A 16442-nucleotide genomic window follows, 5' to 3' on the forward strand; every position below is an offset into this window, starting at 1 on the left:
CCGTTAAAAATGATGACCTGACAGTTAATGCTAACATGGCGCGCTAGATGTGCGCCACGCATCACATCTTTGCTTTTATTTTCAGATTTTTATATTTTTATATTTTTATAAACTTTAAAAATTAATTAAAAATAGCTCCGAACTCAGAAAAATACACGAAAAATTCCTACAGACTCGTCTTGACTAGCACTAATTTACTATCAGGTTACATTACCAATTTGCCCTCTAAAAATTTCCAAAAAAAATTAGAAAGTCCAAAATTAAAATAAATTTCCCTCTATTAAATAAATTCTAGAAAAAATTCTAGAATTTTCTTAAACTCTTAGACAAATTCTCAAAAATATTTTGAAAATTACCGAAAGCCTATTTCAGAGAATTATTTCGAGACTTTACAGAAATTCTATAATTTTTCTAGAATTTATTTTATAGGAAAATTTATTTTCCTCTAAGACCGAGAGGTCTTTTGGGTAACAAGTGTTCACGAGAAAGGTATTGTTAGTTTTTAGAAGACTAACGGTGTAGAACTTATATTTTTTGGAGTTCGGGAGATTATCTTATGAATTTCCAAAGAGTCTAAAGTATTTTAATTTTCTAGAAATAAATTTGGACTTTCCAAATTTTCTGAAAATTTTTAGAGGAAAAATTGGCATTTTGACCCTATAGTAAATTAATACTAGTCAAACAAGTCAATAAAAATTTTCCGTGTATTTTTCTAAGTTCATAACTATTTTTAATTAATTTTCAAAGTTTATAAAAATAGAAAAAAAAATTAGAAAAATACAAGAAAAGATGTGACACGTGGCACACATCCAGCGCGCCACGTCATCATTAACGGACATGTCATTATTTTTAACGGAATTGTTGACGGAACAAGGTAAAATAGGATACAGATGTAAGTTACAGGTAGTATTCTGAGACAAAAACTTTCAGGTGTCAAAGTGGGAATGAGTTACAGTTTTGAGTGGTAAATCGATAATTAAGCATGATCTTTGGATAAAAGTATGAAAATTTATTTTGATTAGTTTACAATTTTACAATTTGTGAACTTTAAAATTTTAAATTAAAAAAAAAAAAGAAAAAAAAAAAAGAAAGAAATTTGGATGGGGTGGCGTGGAGAATGGAGATGACTGATGAGTGTCAGTAAATGAGTAGTTAATTGCTCAATTAAAAGCCCAATGCAGTGAGAGGCCCAAATGCTGAGTTGGCGAGATTTCATTAGTGGGCACCCCTAAAACCGTATAGAAAAGGAGGGAAAGCAACCGTAGGGAGAGAAAAATCGACGGAGCAAGCGGCCACTCAATCGATCGGAGGTATCTTCTTCTCCAGTTCTCCTTGTTGAACTTGGTGTTATATTATATTTATCGTTGAACTTGAACTCACAAGTCTCTGACTTTTACTTACTGGTTTACCGTTTAAATTATAAAGCTTGAGAAGAAAGAAAACGAAAAAAGGAAGAAGAAGAAGAAGAAGAAGAAGAAGAAGAAGAAGAAGAAGGAGATTAGGAGAAGAAGAGGTCAAGTAAGTAGTTAATCGTAGTTGGAAATAATCATGGAGGGGAAGAGTGGTAAATCCTTACTGCAATTCGCACCCTTTCAGAGCTCGGTGGACGAGGGTTTCTGGCACAGATTGTCTTCACTGAAGCTCAACAAGTTTGGCATCGATGACTCACCCATCCCCATCACTGGTTCGCCCTTTTCCTTATTTTCTTTGTTAATTTTTTTTTTCTGTAATCAGATTATGGAATTTTGGGGGAAGAAATAGTAAATTTCAGCATTCTTAGATCAGGAATCGTATTCCTGAGATTTTATTTTATATTTTTATTAAAATTTATAGGAAATAGTGTCTGATTTTTTTTGTTTTAAATTTTTTCTGGTTGACTTATTATTGTCCGGCTTCGAGGAAAAAGTAAAAAACAGCAAAAAAATCAGATTTTTCTGACCAAAGCAAAAGTTTGAATTTTTTGTCATATACTGTAATGGCAAAGTTATAAAGTCATTGAAGAAAACTATATGGTTGTGTGAGGCTCAATTGGGTTTAAATTCCAATTAATTGAAAATTCAGGGTTTAATTCAGATATGAATGCGATACAAAGTTCTTAAAAGTATATGCTCTATTGTGAATTTATCTGTAAATTAAGTCCAATGGCTTCATGTAATCTGTGACATGGACTGACCCTGTTCCAGGTTTCTATGCACCATGCTCACATTCGCAAGTATCAAATCATTTAACTCTTCTGGCCGAGTCTTTGCCTTCGGATTCAAGTGAAGAACCAGCAATAAGTCGAGGCAATAGGAACAGATGCTCCATTCCTGGCATCCTTTTCAACACCAATACGGTAGAAAGCTTTAATGCACTTGACAAACAGGCCCTGATTAAGGCCGAAGCAAAAAAGGTATCCCATACAGATGGCTTTTGGGCTTTGGATGAATTTATTGCATCTGTGAACGATAGTAAATTGTAGCATTCAGTTGAAATATGTTGCAGATAGATGAATCTGATTGGCTAAACGTGAATGTAAGTGTAGCGTAATACATATGCTTTTTGTTTATAATCAGATTTGGGAGGACATTCATAATGGAAAAGCTTTGGAGGACAGTTCATTACTCTCGAGGTTCCTCCTTATCTCTTTTGCGGACCTGAAAAAATGGAGTTTTCATTACTGGTTTGCTTTCCCTGCTCTGGTGCTTGATCCTCCAGCAACCCTGGTCGATTTGAGGCCTGCTTCACAATGTTTTAGCTTGGAGGAGGTATGTAGGATATAGTTATTATTGGATACACAGTAGTAAGCTATTTAGATTTCACTTCTTATATAATGTAAAGACTATTGTTGTATCTTTTAGGCAGAATCTGTTTCAGCAGCACTTAATGAGTGGCGCAATTCAAGCTTAACAGCAGGTATATATATGTCTCCTTTGCTATTTTGTTTATAGTCTGTATAAATATCTTTTTTATTTGTGCATATGCTCAGATGTAAGGTTTTCATTTCAATGGATCTATGGCTTATAAAGACATCTATAGTTTATACATGATTAACGTTCCTCTTTCTAACCTAAGTCGTCTGATTCAGATGTGCCATTCTTTTTGGTTGGAATTGATTCAAATTCACATGCTACCATTAAGCATATAAAGGATTGGGAAACCTACCAAAGTGCTGATGGTCACAAGGTCTGCCTTCATAACTCTTGCATTTGAACTATAGCTAATCATTTAGGTGGTGGAAACTGGAATGAATTGTCTAAATATTAAATTTCTGGATTCAACTTTCTTAAAGCTACTTTATATGCCATTTGCAGTTGCTCTTTGGCTTTTATGATCCATGCCATCTTCCAAACAATCCTGGTTGGCCTCTTCGCAACTTCCTTGCACTTATTTGCTCAAGATGGGATGTCAAGTCTGTTCACTTCTTATGCTATAGAGAGAATCGTGGTTTCGCAGATCTGGGATTGTCCCTTGTTGGTGAAGCCCTGGTTACAGTTCCACAAGGTAGAGCTGCAGAAATTGGGTAACAGCTCTGTTCTTATTAGGAGTCTTTCTTATACTGTTTGAATATGCTTACATACATTGGTACTCTAACTTGGATTTTTGTATCTGTTTAGGGTGGAGAGATCATCATTATGTACCTAATGCTGTGGGGTGGGAACTTAGCAAAGGGAGAAAAGTACCCAGGTGTATTAGCCTTGCTAAATCTATGGATCCAACTAGGTATGTTGTCTATTGGCTCTCTGTAGTCCATAATGTTATTATTCCATTGCTATTTTGGTGTCTTATGATAATTTTTACAGGTTGGCCATATCTGCTGCAGATTTGAATTTGAAACTAATGAGATGGCGTGCTTTGCCTTCTCTGAACTTAAACACCTTGTCTTCTCTCAAGTGTCTCCTCCTTGGAGCAGGTACACTTGGATGCCAGGTTGCTCGCATGCTTATGGTGAGTTCTCTGCTCCTTAAGTTACAAATAAAATTCTGATTCTATCTATTCAATGAGTGAAGATTATGTATTTTACAGGCTTGGGGTGTCCGGAAAATCACGTTGGTTGACAATGGCAGGGTGGCTATGTCTAATCCATTGAGGCAATCCCTCTATACATTAGATGACTGCCTAAATGGTGGTGAATTTAAAACCACAGCAGCAGTTAATAGCCTCAAGAAAATATTTCCAGCTGTGGTAATTAATTTGATCTGTTTGTCCTCTAAACATGGCTTGAACCAAAAACTTGATGATTTTCTTATATTTTCCATCCATCCCTTTGTCCTTTTATCAGGAAGCTGAGGGCGTTGTCATGGCTATACCAATGCCTGGACATCCTGTTCCTAGTCAAGAAGAGCAGAGTGTGCTTGATGATTGTAGACGCCTACATGATTTAATTGATTCTCACGATGCAGTTTTTTTGTTGACTGATACAAGAGAAAGTCGGTGGCTTCCATCTCTTCTTTGTGCCAATTCTAACAAGGTCTGTTGCTTTAATCCTTGAAAATATTACACTCTGGTATAAATTGGTATTGTTCTCACACCTGATTTGAGCCACATCTTGATGAAGATGATCTATTTCCCTGATTCAAGAATATTGGGTATTTGGATTAGTTATCTTTAATTAATTGACATTAATGTTATTTTATGATTATTATTTACTTGTTTGCAGATTACTATAACTGCAGCTCTAGGGTTTGACAGCTTCTTGGTTATGCGCCATGGAGCAGGTCCTTTTAGCTCTATCCATGACTCAGAAGCTGAAGCTGCAAATGCTTTATCTGCTGACATGAGCAACCTTGGCCTGACTGATAATAATGGAGGGCAGAGATTGGGCTGTTACTTCTGCAATGATGTGGTTGCGCCTATTGATGTAATTTTCTAGAATGATATGATATTGGAGCTGTTCTATGTATGTCAAGTACAACAACCATAAGCCTTTTGTTTTCTGTGCAGTCAACTGCCAACCGCACATTGGACCAGCAATGCACTGTTACACGCCCAGGCCTTGCTCCTATTGCCTCAGCTCTTGCAGTTGAGCTCTTGGTGGGGATCCTGCATCACCCTCATGGGTAAATCCTTCGAAAATTGAAAAGTGCCTGACTATTTAGCTGTTCATTGAGTTTTGTAAAGATCCTTAGTTGTCATGACTAAGAGCTAAATAGAAATCCCACTTTGCTTTTTTTCTACGGTTGACCTGGAACTCCGGTTTTAAACTTCTTGTTTCAGGATATTTGCAGAAGGTGATGTTGCGAACTCCAGTAATAGTGGAAGCAGTGAGCAACCTCTTGGTATTTTACCCCATCAAATTCGAGGTTCCCTTGGGCAGTTTTCACAGATGACACTTTTGGGTCACTCCTCAGACAGTTGCACTGCTTGTTGCAGCACTGTAAGTTTTGCTTTGCTCGTTGACTTTTCCCTGGTGGTTCCCTGAGAAAGTCACGGTTGTTCCTAGTTTGATTGAGCCATTAGTTCTTAATGCTATTCAGGGAATAGCAGTTCATATAGATTATTGAATAATTGGTACTATTGGAGAAGAGAGTTATTATAGGGGCAGCAGAAATATCTATTTTGCACATGGTTTTTGTGAGTAGTGTGCTGCTTCCTGCATCCTGTCAATTTGATACACAAGCGCTAATATGTCCATTTATAGGAGGAAATTTCATCGGCATGAAAATTGTGATAATTTTCTTAAATGTTTGTTGTTGTGTCCTCGTTTTGCCTCTCATTTTAGTAATATGTCTTCTTTATAACTGTAATTTTCAATTATTCATTGCAAATGGATTATTTCAGGTGGTGTCTGAATATCGCAAAAGGCAAATGGAATTTATACTGCAAGCTATCAACCATCCTAGCTATCTGGAGGACCTAACTGGACTAACAGAGTTGATGAAGTCAGCTAGTTCATTCCAAATGGACTGGGATTATGGGACAGATGATGATGACGATTGTGTTGAAGTTTGATTATTTTTTTTTAATTTGGGGAGGGGGGTTCTGAATTATTTTCACTGCAATTCATTCTCAATTGTACAGAGACATACGAAGGTGATATTCAGTTATGTATTCTTCAATTAACTTTTTACATAATCGGCCCGACCGAAAAGTGAAAACTATAACTTAATTCGAGCATTTGTCAAAAAGCCCTGCTGCTCTTAGAACCAAAATATTCAAAGCTATACCCAAGATGTAGCCGTTTCTATTGATTCGTAAGCTATGGAAACAGGGTACTGCACTGCACGGCTGAATATCACAAACCAACAATCCAGAGAAAAAAACATAAAAGAAACAAGAAATTTGGATTTTCTATCATGAACTTTTTAATAAATATGGTTCCTGCTAAAGCAGCTAAACACACACACACACACACACACACACACACACGCACACATAAAAAAAAAGAAAACGAAAGTTGTAATAAATATGGTTCCTGGATCAACATCAAAGTGAAATGTGTGGCTTCAAGGAGGTAGAAAGTTAGAAGCCAGTGCTGTCAAATGTGTGGAGTTTGACTATAAAATTATGCAATGGTCGCACAGACCAAAATGTCACGTATCTTCAACTAACATAAAGCATAAGTTGGCAGCCTAATACATTTGTCTTACCTACCTGATGTATTGTTTCAATGACTTTTCGAAAGTAAGAAATATTGGTGCGACGAGGAGACCATGAACTTGGAAGTCATAGCTAGCTTTTCTCTTCTCCTTGATGCAAGTGCTGCCGCCACCCCAGATGATAGATCTTAAAATGCAAACTTTGAAACCAGAACCTGAAAGGAAGCTTCGAACTTTGATCTCCAAGAGCAGAAAAAGCAAACAGTAGTTTCTCAAAGGAGGAGTACTAGGATATGAAAATTGAGTCTCAAACTCAAAGTCTGCCACTTTAAAAGTCTAGCAACATAAAAGGTTAAAGCTGAGTAGTCATGAGTGGCTAATCTGCACTTTTTGTCTCACTCAGTCTCATGAACCATCATCATAATAGAATTACTGAATTAGAATGTTGTTGTGGCTTGTGGCTTGTGGCTTGTGGCTTGTGGCTTGTGGCATGACTAGTACTTCCACCACAACTCAATCAACTCATACGTTAGTGGACTCCCCATTTGAGTTTTAGTGTTAGTTATCCCATGTCACGTGTGAGGATCACATTGTAGGCTGCCAGTATTCCATGTGAAAACACATCGGACTTATGCCGCTTGGCACATTGCAGATGCGCTAAGTTTTGGGATAACAATCCAGGCTCAACATGTAGCAGTGGCTGTGCATATATGTGTGCACTTTGATGCTAAAAGGAACCATTGTGGTACACATCATACAAGCACCACTTCGCATTTTTGGGCTCAATCAACACATGCACCACACCACACCGTACACCTCGTGATTGAAACCATGCCCTTGGCAACTTGTTGCTGTGGTTACTGTTATTTCCACACGTGGGAAAAAATTCATTGTTTGAGGACTGAATGTGATGGATGGATAAAATTGTTAATGGAATCCCACGCCATCATGATATACATGTATGTATGTGATATGCATGGACCTGCCCTAATGCGACTCCACCAAGTCATTTTGAATAAATGGGTCAATAATGGTGATCAGTGTGCCCAAGACTCGTAGTGCTGCACTAACTAGCCATTGTATTGACTATTTGTTGATTTGTTCCCAAAGAAGTAGATTCTTGACCAACACCAAACAACTATAGCAAGGCAGCACGGTTACCATTTTAGAGAATATAGTTTTTTTGGCATTAATATTTGAATATTAAACTCTTGGTGGTTGTTATTTGGCCAAGTTATGCATCAATCAATTAATTGGGAACTTGACTCTTCATGAGGTCCCATTCCAATTTTTAGACGTGATATTAAACAAAGAGTTGGCTAGCTAGTAGTTTCGTCCTCCAATTTGTACGGCTAATGGTCTTTTTTCTCAAATCATGTTATGGGATATAACCTAACTATTATAGAATATAGACCTTTGCAGCAAAGTTCAGAAAGCTGCAGTGCAAGATGGCCAATATATTTGATAGACCAAATCTGGCAAATGAATACCAAATTCCCAATTTTGAGCAAAAGATTCAGTTGGAAAAAATGGCGATATGTGTATGTGCGTATGCAACTAACTGCTGATAGCCGGACTCTCACTCAATTTAAATCTAATTTATTTTTAACAAAGTAAGATATATATTGACATTCATATAATATGTATTTCTGCCAATCTGTACAATACACATATTAATGAGATACACCTGCAAGTAATTAATGTAAAAAGCTATAAAATACCTAGAAACTAGATCAACTTCATCGTATAACGTGCTGATTAACATCAATTGTGCAGATATGTTTTTCTTTTGCAATATATATAGTACAAATGGTGATTGGTGATCCAGTGATCGTCTGATCCTTCCTGCAGAGAAAATCCCAAATGATAATGTGAGAAAATGGCAGCACTGCTAAAGATTAAAACATAAGAAAACTGAAAAAACAAATGACTGGCTAGATCTGAGGATTGATTATGCAGCAACCCATTAATTCTGTGCATGCTTGCCACCTGTACGAGATCAAAATCTCTGACCCCAATTTTGCAGGAAAATCAGTGCAGGTGCTCTCTGTCTGATTCCCACATGCCATATGTAATCGTATCCCACACCACACAACCAAGATTAATTAAGCAACCAAAAGATTAATTAAAGCTAAGCAATTGTTCATAGAAAACGTAACACAGTGACCCGGAATCATTTTTGCTCACTATGATGAGTATTACCACCATGGTGGTTGAGTAGCACATATTATTTAAGCATCTTCTTATAACATGTGTCACAAATCAACCATAGTAATTAATAAGAGTAAAAATCGACCCAGTGACCCTCCAAGAAACTATATATGGCATGCACATATTGATATTGGGGACAGTCAACAATAGTCTTAGCCGTCCGATTTTAATTGCATCCAAGCAAATGGGCCCCACCACACTCAATCCAGAATGGCAATCTCGTAAATCGAGAAAATAAACATGGGCATGATGGGTGGTGTAGGAATTGAATATTGTTTATGTTGAAGATCATATAATCTGTCATGGAGTGTGTGTGTGAGTTTCAAGAGTCAGCACTGTTCCCTCTCCATGTGCTTGTGCTCCCTCTGTTTTTCTTCAGCTCCAATTTAAAAAAGTCGTCCTTCTTCTCTGTCCCACTGATCTCACAAACGCTCAAAAAAGTCAGAATTGTAGAGAAATTTATATATAAAGAAACGAAAACCCAACACAGTTTCTCACCCTCACCCTCTCTCTCTCTCTCTTTCTTTGTCTCCCCTCTCAACGTCAACAAACATGTCTGATTCTAATTCTACAATTTCTAACAATTCTTCTTCTCCTCTTTGGTTATATTCTTACATAAAGCTTCGGTTTTTCAATCGCATCAGACTGTTCCTGCGCTCCAAAGGCTCCCGCAAGCGAAACACGCCGTCGTCCGATCAATTTGACACGTCGACAAGAGTACCCTCCAATCGTATAAGCATTGATAACGAAGAAATGGTACAAGTGGTGGAGAAGGAGAGTGGTGGTGGCCATGAGGATGATGTGTTGGGGTTGCAGAGGGCGGTGAAGAGGCTTCACTTTGGAAGCTGGCGAGAGAAGGAGTTGGCGGCTAAGGAGATTGGGACCTTGGCTAAGGAGGATGTCAACGTCAGGAAGTTGGTGGGTGGCCTCGGCGTTATGCCAGTTTTGGTGTCCATGGCGGCGTCCGAGGTGGTTGCCCGGCGGCGCGTGGCCGTGTTTGCTTTGATTGAGCTCGCTAATGGAATTTACATGTAAGTAATTTTATGTTATGTTACTAAACTGTACCATAAAAGAACATTTTCATATATTATATATATGTCATAATGTAGTTTATCCATGTTGCGTTGCTAGATTATATGATAAAAGAATATTTTTATGTATGTATATATATTATATGATTTTAGATCTCTCTTATATATATAAATTCATTGAATAGGGCTAATAAAAAATCAAGTTGTGTTAAGTTACTGGTGACCAAATTTGACTTTAGTATAGAATTAAATTATTTTTCTTTAGGGCTATTAATTAAGAATGAAAAAAGTATTGAGTTATAGAGAAACGAGGAGTACTTTCATTCATAGTTGATTAAGAAGAATTAAGCGATTGTTTAGTTTTCATTTGAACCTTTGCCCAAGTGAAGGCTATGGCAGGATGAAGCTCTCTTGCTATAAAGGTGATGGCATTTCAAGTGTGGGGTAGGGTTTAAGTCCTTTAGTGAAAAGAGGCAAGAATATAATAATTGACAATTGATGACAATTGTCATCTAGTGGTTGGAAGAATGCTCAAAAATATCAACTTGACAATATGCTACCTTTGAGTGGCTGTTACTGTTCAATCAACTTGACTATATATATAGCTTAGAACATATTGCATTAATTTATAGCCTATACTCACACTACAAAAAATATGATCAAAGCCCACTAATGATTGGCGGCTACAAAAAGGGTGGCAATTTGGAACTTTAGTGCATATTGCCTAATTGTCACCTATTTTTGTTAAAATAGAAGCACTTTAGTCTCTATTGCTAATTGCCACCCCTTTTATAGTCGCCAATCATTAGTAGGCTTTGCTCATATTTTTTGCAGTGCAGTGCAGGGAACCAATTTGATTAACCCAGTGCTTTGAAAAGGGTTACTGGGGCTTACCATCTACAAAGTACGTATCAACTAAATTCATGGGTATCTTGCATTATTTGAAAGCATTAAATACAATTAGGCAAAATAATGGCCTTGAATCAGAAGGCCGCAGGCTGCGGTGGCTGTCTGACCACAAGGTTCCATAGTGGTTGGAAGAGTACTTGGAGAGGAAACAATATAATCAAAGCTAACATGACCCTGTTTTCTTCAAATGGGAAGACTTTAAGCTTGTAAGATTTAGTGTAGTTGTTCAGATCCCATTTGATCTTTGGACAATAAAAAACCCCCCATTTTATTGACCTTCACATTACAACACAGATCTAAATCGTGGAATCTCGTTGACTTGATTGCTCTGCCAGAAATTCTTTATTTTATTTGGTCGGTTTGGTGTGCTTATAATTCATATATAGTAATTGGGTGTGCTTAAACATTATTGACTTGAACTGTATAGTTTTATTGTTGTTGTCAACCTCAAGGTAAACAGAAGTTGATACATTTTGTTGTGCTTCTGTTTCTAATTATTCTTTACCCATTCTCTTGATTCAGGAACAAGGCTCTCATGGTGGAGGCAGGAATCTTCTCCAAACTACCAAAAGACATCAAAATTCTTGATGAGCCAACAAGGCATCAATTTGCAGAATTACTTTTGCTGTTGTCTTCACTGGTAAACACCCCATTTCTTCCAGCCTCATCAGAAATTCTCCCATTTCTTGTTGGCATTATTGAGTCAGGTTCAAGCATTGAAACCAAGCAGTCATGTTTGGGTGCTTTGCACAACCTCTCCACCATGTTGGACAATGTAGGTAATTTGGTCTCTAATGGGTTGGTGGAGGCTCTCTTGAAGTTGTCCTCCATCAAAGAACTTTCTGAGAAAGCTCTCGCAACATTGGGGAACTTGGTGGTGACCTTAATGGGAAAGAAGGCCATGGAAAATAGCGCAATGGTGCCTGAGAGCTTGATAGAGATTTTGACATGGGAGGAGAAGCCCAAATGCCAGGAACTGTCTTCTTACATTCTAATGATTTTAGCCCATCAAAGCTCAGATCAAAGAGAAAAAATGGCCAAGTCAGGAATTGTCCCTGTACTTCTTGAGGTGGCCTTGTTGGGGAGCTCTCTAGCTCAAAAGAGAGCACTCAAACTATTACAATGGTTCAAGGATGAGAGGCAAGCCAAAATGGGGCCACACTCTGGGCCACAGACAGCAAGGGTTGCAATTGGTTCACCTGTAAATCAAAAGGAGACTCAACAAGGGAAGAAAATGATGAAGAATTTGGTGAAACAGAGTCTATACAAGAACATGGAAATGATAACAAGGAGAGCCAGTGCTTCTGGGGACTCATCTAAGCTCAAGGCTTTGATTATCAGCACGAGCTCTAAGAGCTTGCCTTACTAATTGAAAGATAATACAAATTTTTAACATACTTCCTCATTAGTTTTCAGATTTGCATTAGAAAGTGCTATTCATTGTAAATAGCATTTGGTGGCTTCAAAACACTGAGGACAAGGATGCTTCCTCATATGGGGAATACAAATGAAGTCCTTGTAAACAGAAAAAAAAAAAAAAAAAAGAATAATGCATTTCTTGTGCATATAGCTTATGACAGTTGTACATCGTGAAGACGTGAAACAAATATTCTCCACCTGGATAACAATGAACCCTTGCTTGGGACACAAGGAATATAGTGACCAGTTTTTTTGATTCCTTTGTTCAATGTGTTATGGAGTACCATTCTTTGTGTGAAAATCAAATTATTATATCATTTGACAATACATTCTATAAAATATCTTCGTCCTATATATATAATTTTTTAATATTTTATGTTCTCCAATCTTTTAGTTCCGGTAATGGTTTGTCCTTAAACATTATTGGCTGTCTATCTAAGTTAATTGAGTGTTCGTGAGTGGTAACTCAAACAATACTACCTTAGATTTGTATACAACTCTTTTCTTACGTTCAACTTTTCATATGGTAGTCATATAACCAGTTTGATGAGAGAGGGTGATAGAGCTGAAGACTAGAACCGTGGTAGAATATATATTGAAGTTTAGAGGGCCATATATGATATTGGGCCAACAAATTAGATCGCAATTCGCAAGCACAAGTAAGGCCCCGGTCCCCCGCCGTTCTTGTCTTCTTGACTCGTCTATTAAAACTACAAGTCGTATTACTTGAGCATAACAAAACGACATCAAAGAAAGAATCGTCTAATCCACCCAGAAGGATTACGAATATATCAACTAGTGTAGGCTTAGGGTTTATACAAAGTTGTGAGTCCAAGTCCTCCCCCAAATTCCCAAATTTATCACACACTCGCAGAAACACCATGGACTTCACAAAGAAGCGCAAAACCGAAGAAAACGGCACCGTTTCCACATCCCCACCTTCACAACCCACCTCTCTAACCTCAGACGACGCCCGGAAGCTCCTCCAACCCTTGACGCAGGACCAACTCGTCGAAATCCTTCAAAACGCCGTCGTTCGCCACCCCGACGTCCTCGACTCCGTGCGCTCCGTCACCGACAAAGACTCCACCCTCCGCAAGCTCTTCATCCGCGGCCTCGGCGCCGATACCACCTCCGACTCCCTCCGCTCCCTCTTCTCCGCCTTCGGCGAGCTCGAAGAGGCCATCGTCATCCTCGACAAGTCCACCGGCAAATCCAAGGGGTACGGCTTCGTCACCTTCAAGCACGCCGACTCCGCCCTCCTCGCTCTCAAAGAACCCAGTAAAAAAATCGACGGCAGAGTCACCGTTACCCAGTTCGCCGCCGCCGGAGTCTCGGCGTCATTCAATAACAGTAGTAGCAGTGCCGATGTCTCCGCCAGGAAGATTTACGTGGGCAGCGTGCCGTTTGATATCTCCTCGGAGAGATTGTTGTCTACTTTTTCAACCTACGGAGAGATTGAGGAAGGTCCATTAGGGTTCGACAAGGCCACCGGAAAATCAAAGGGTTTTGCTTTTTTCGTGTACAAGACCGAGGAGGGAGCCAAGGCCGCGCTCCTCGAGCCCATTAAGAACATAGACGGCCATCAGGTGGCTTGCAAATTGGCCGTGGACAACAAGAAGAGCAAAGCTGGAGGGCCTCAAGCGCCTCCCGGAGATCATTCTGGCGTTCCGCCGCAGCAATCTTCGATGCCAGGGATGTTTCAGGGACCGCCGCCTCAGGCCGGTTCGTATTCAGGCTTTCCCGGTGGGCATCAGCCGGGGCTGGTGCCTCCCGGTAATAGTTTCGGGGGGAGGTATAATGCGAATTTGGGAGGTGTATATGGAATGCCGCCACCAGCTGAATTCAATGCAAGGATGCCCCCGAGTTCGATAGGAATGCCTCATGGAGGGTTTTCAGATGGTCCACATTATGGTTTAGCAATAGCATCTTCCATGGCGCTTCCTTCGCAGCATCACCACCCTCCTCCTCCAGTGCCCAGAGTCCCGCCAGGAGGACTGTACCAGGGCATACCACCTTACTACTGAGGTAATCTTTGTATTCTTATTTTTCGTTTTTTTCATATATATTTGCTAGTTTTAACTTGCAATATCAAAAGGGTCACAAATTTTATATGTTCTAAAATGCCAAACTTAATAGAAAAGTTCTTGTATTTGTTTGTGCGCTGTGTTGTTGGCTTACATGTCCCTGTTGCGTCAGTCAATTCATCATGTGTGCTCTGTGCATAGCTGCTTCTGATTCATGAATATTTCCCCTTGAAGTTGAATTAGGTTTCTTACAAAACGCACGTTAATTGGAGTCAAGTTTTTGTGTGATTTGCTTGTATATAGTGATTATAAGTACAATATGTTTTTTCTTTTTTTGTCTGAAAAGCGTGTTAAGTTTATAAATCATGGATTTTTACAGTTAGTCAACTAATTTACAAGGCTTTGCAGTAATTCACTAAGCAGTTGCACTAGCTTTTGAATTTTATGTTTTCCTTTTATGCTTTTGATTGCAGAAGCTTTAATTTTGGTTTATTTAGATTTGATTACATGTTTCAGTGGTGAATGGGTATTTGGTTCAGGTCCTTGAGAAGCTTCTTGGGCGCAAATGCTTTAAATGGTTATGGTGATTTCATGAATGCAGCCAATGAAATCTTTCGATTGATTATATGGACTGCTGTGATTCTGTTGCTGCTTCACTTCATCTGCTATTCTGCTTCTATGAGTTGTGTTTTGTTATCTGATCGATCTTGATCTAAATGTAGAACTTATTCGAAAGGATATTATTACTTTTGTGATGAATGGTTTGCTGAAATAGGGATTTCTTATTTTGTTGAGTAGATGACAATAACTCCCCTGTTTTCTGTTAATGTCCTTGAACTTCTTTATGCTATAATACTGCTAGTTGCTTTCTTTACATGATAATTTGTGGCTTTTACCTTTATATCTAGAACTTCTACTTCAGTTATTATGTACAATAATCGTTCTCTCTCACTTGGTGTGAAAGTTGAAATATCTATATTGATTGCTAAAATGCTTGCCAACTGGAACACAATATATTATTTGTTACAAATTTGGAGATTGTGTGCCTTTTCCTTGTCTGTTATAAACCATCGAGATTTCTAAAACTGATTCATTTTTCCATTGCATTCGTGCTCACCTTGACCTTTGTATGGAGGGAGTGTAACCTATCATTTTGAGATGAAATATCTATATTCCAATATAACATAAACTGGTCACTTTACTTTTTTTTTTTTGGTCAAAACACTCCTCCATTATGTTTGTTGTATCTTCTACCATTTATTTGGGTTAGTTTGTGTTGAAAATTAAGTTGATATACACCCTGCCACATAGTTTCAAGGACTCTTACTTTCTATAGAAGCCAATGTTCGCATTTGTGTGATATTTGTGACTTGTATCTTTCTTACTAGGCTTTTTTTTTTTTTTTTCTCCTTTGCTTATGCTGACTTTGTTGTTTGTAAGAGTTACTTACACTTACACCCCCTGAGGTTTATCGTCTTTTCACATATACCCTCTGTGGTTTCAAAAATTACACATACACCTCATTCAAAACTATTGCATATAACCCCCTACAAGAGAAAAAAATAAATAAACAAAAAAGAAAATATTTGTATTGAGGTTGGACCTTACACCTTGAGTAATCTTATTAGGTCATTTCACCTCTTAGCATGCTTTTTTGTATAATTTTTCATCATTTTTCATCTCATATAGGGGGTTATATGTAACAGTTTTGAAACTTCAGGGGGTGTTTATGTAATTATTGAAACTCCAGAGGGTGTATGTGAAAAAACGATAAACCTCAAGGGGTGTAAGTGTAATTAACTCTTGTTTGTAATCATATTTGAAAGAGCAAGTTGTGAGTTTAGTGAACTTGTTTATGCAATAGAGTTGATGCTGCTCTTCAGTTAATCATGATCTCCATTTAAAGTTGGGAGGATTGCTGCTTTAGGTGTTAAGTTATTGTGCTGTACTGGTACATGATATCTTATGACACTTGAGGACAAGTATCATTTCATGTTTCTTTCGTTTGAAATTTGCTGTCTCCTCTTGCCTTTTCCCTTTTTTCATTTGCATAAGGGAAGATTCTTGGAATGGTTTCCTTCCATTTTCTTTTGTGGTTTTCACTTTTCATAACCCACCTTCTGTAGAAAGCCTAGTAAAGCCCTCCTTACATCTTATGGTTTTCATAACCCACTATCTATGGAAGGCTAAAAAACCCCAATGCATCAAATAACTAGAAATGAATGTTTTTATTTTCTCCCCCAGTCAGTGTTGCGGTGTTCCCTGTTTGTTTCTTTACGTAATTTGAGTCTGGTTGTTGTAACAAGAAGCCACTTCCATAAATTTAT

The 16442-nt window shown here is 38.2% G+C and overlaps 2 protein-coding genes and 1 pseudogene across 6 annotated transcripts; all 3 read left to right on the forward strand.

The window, feature by feature from the left end:
- The first annotated feature begins 1170 nt into the window (after nucleotides 1-1170).
- Nucleotides 1171-6088, forward strand: APG7 (ThiF family protein). 2 transcript variants are annotated; one of them, XM_086242805.1, is made up of 15 exons: nucleotides 1171-1310; nucleotides 1426-1684; nucleotides 2184-2392; nucleotides 2556-2747; nucleotides 2841-2895; nucleotides 3068-3165; nucleotides 3294-3483; nucleotides 3597-3702; nucleotides 3783-3927; nucleotides 4006-4164; nucleotides 4262-4450; nucleotides 4640-4840; nucleotides 4924-5039; nucleotides 5197-5356; nucleotides 5761-6088. In XM_086242805.1, exons 2-15 carry the CDS (start codon nucleotides 1549-1551, stop codon nucleotides 5929-5931), a joined length of 2127 nt encoding a protein of 708 aa, XP_086098931.1. In that variant the 5' UTR covers nucleotides 1171-1310; nucleotides 1426-1548; the 3' UTR covers nucleotides 5932-6088. The 2 variants fall into 2 exon arrangements, with proteins under 2 accessions (XP_086098931.1, XP_086098932.1); XM_086242806.1 differs by lacking the exon at nucleotides 1171-1310 and having other exon boundaries at nucleotides 1389-1684.
- A 2964-nt stretch (nucleotides 6089-9052) lies between these two features.
- On the forward strand, nucleotides 9053-12344 carry LOC147296948 (ARM repeat superfamily protein). Of its 2 annotated transcripts, XM_086254831.1 has the most exons (3): nucleotides 9053-9283; nucleotides 9374-9760; nucleotides 11192-12344. In XM_086254831.1, exons 2-3 carry the CDS (start codon nucleotides 9483-9485, stop codon nucleotides 12036-12038), a joined length of 1125 nt encoding a protein of 374 aa, XP_086110957.1. In that variant the 5' UTR covers nucleotides 9053-9283; nucleotides 9374-9482; the 3' UTR covers nucleotides 12039-12344. The 2 variants fall into 2 exon arrangements, with proteins under 2 accessions (XP_086110957.1, XP_086110949.1); XM_086254823.1 differs by having other exon boundaries at nucleotides 9053-9760.
- Nucleotides 12345-12905: 561 nt separating this feature from the next.
- On the forward strand, nucleotides 12906-14989 carry LOC147296949 (UBP1-associated protein 2C pseudogene; annotated as a pseudogene). 2 transcript variants are annotated; one of them, XR_015122803.1, is made up of 2 exons: nucleotides 12906-14116; nucleotides 14632-14989. The product of XR_015122803.1 is annotated as a UBP1-associated protein 2C pseudogene, transcript variant X2 (transcript). The 2 variants fall into 2 exon arrangements; XR_015122802.1 differs by having other exon boundaries at nucleotides 14655-14989.
- Nucleotides 14990-16442: the final 1453 nt, after the last annotated feature.

The sequence above is a fragment of the Dryas octopetala genome, chromosome 1, assembly GCF_963921425.1.
Source record: "Dryas octopetala chromosome 1, drDryOcto1.1, whole genome shotgun sequence".
Lineage (NCBI taxonomy): Eukaryota > Viridiplantae > Streptophyta > Magnoliopsida > Rosales > Rosaceae > Dryas > Dryas octopetala.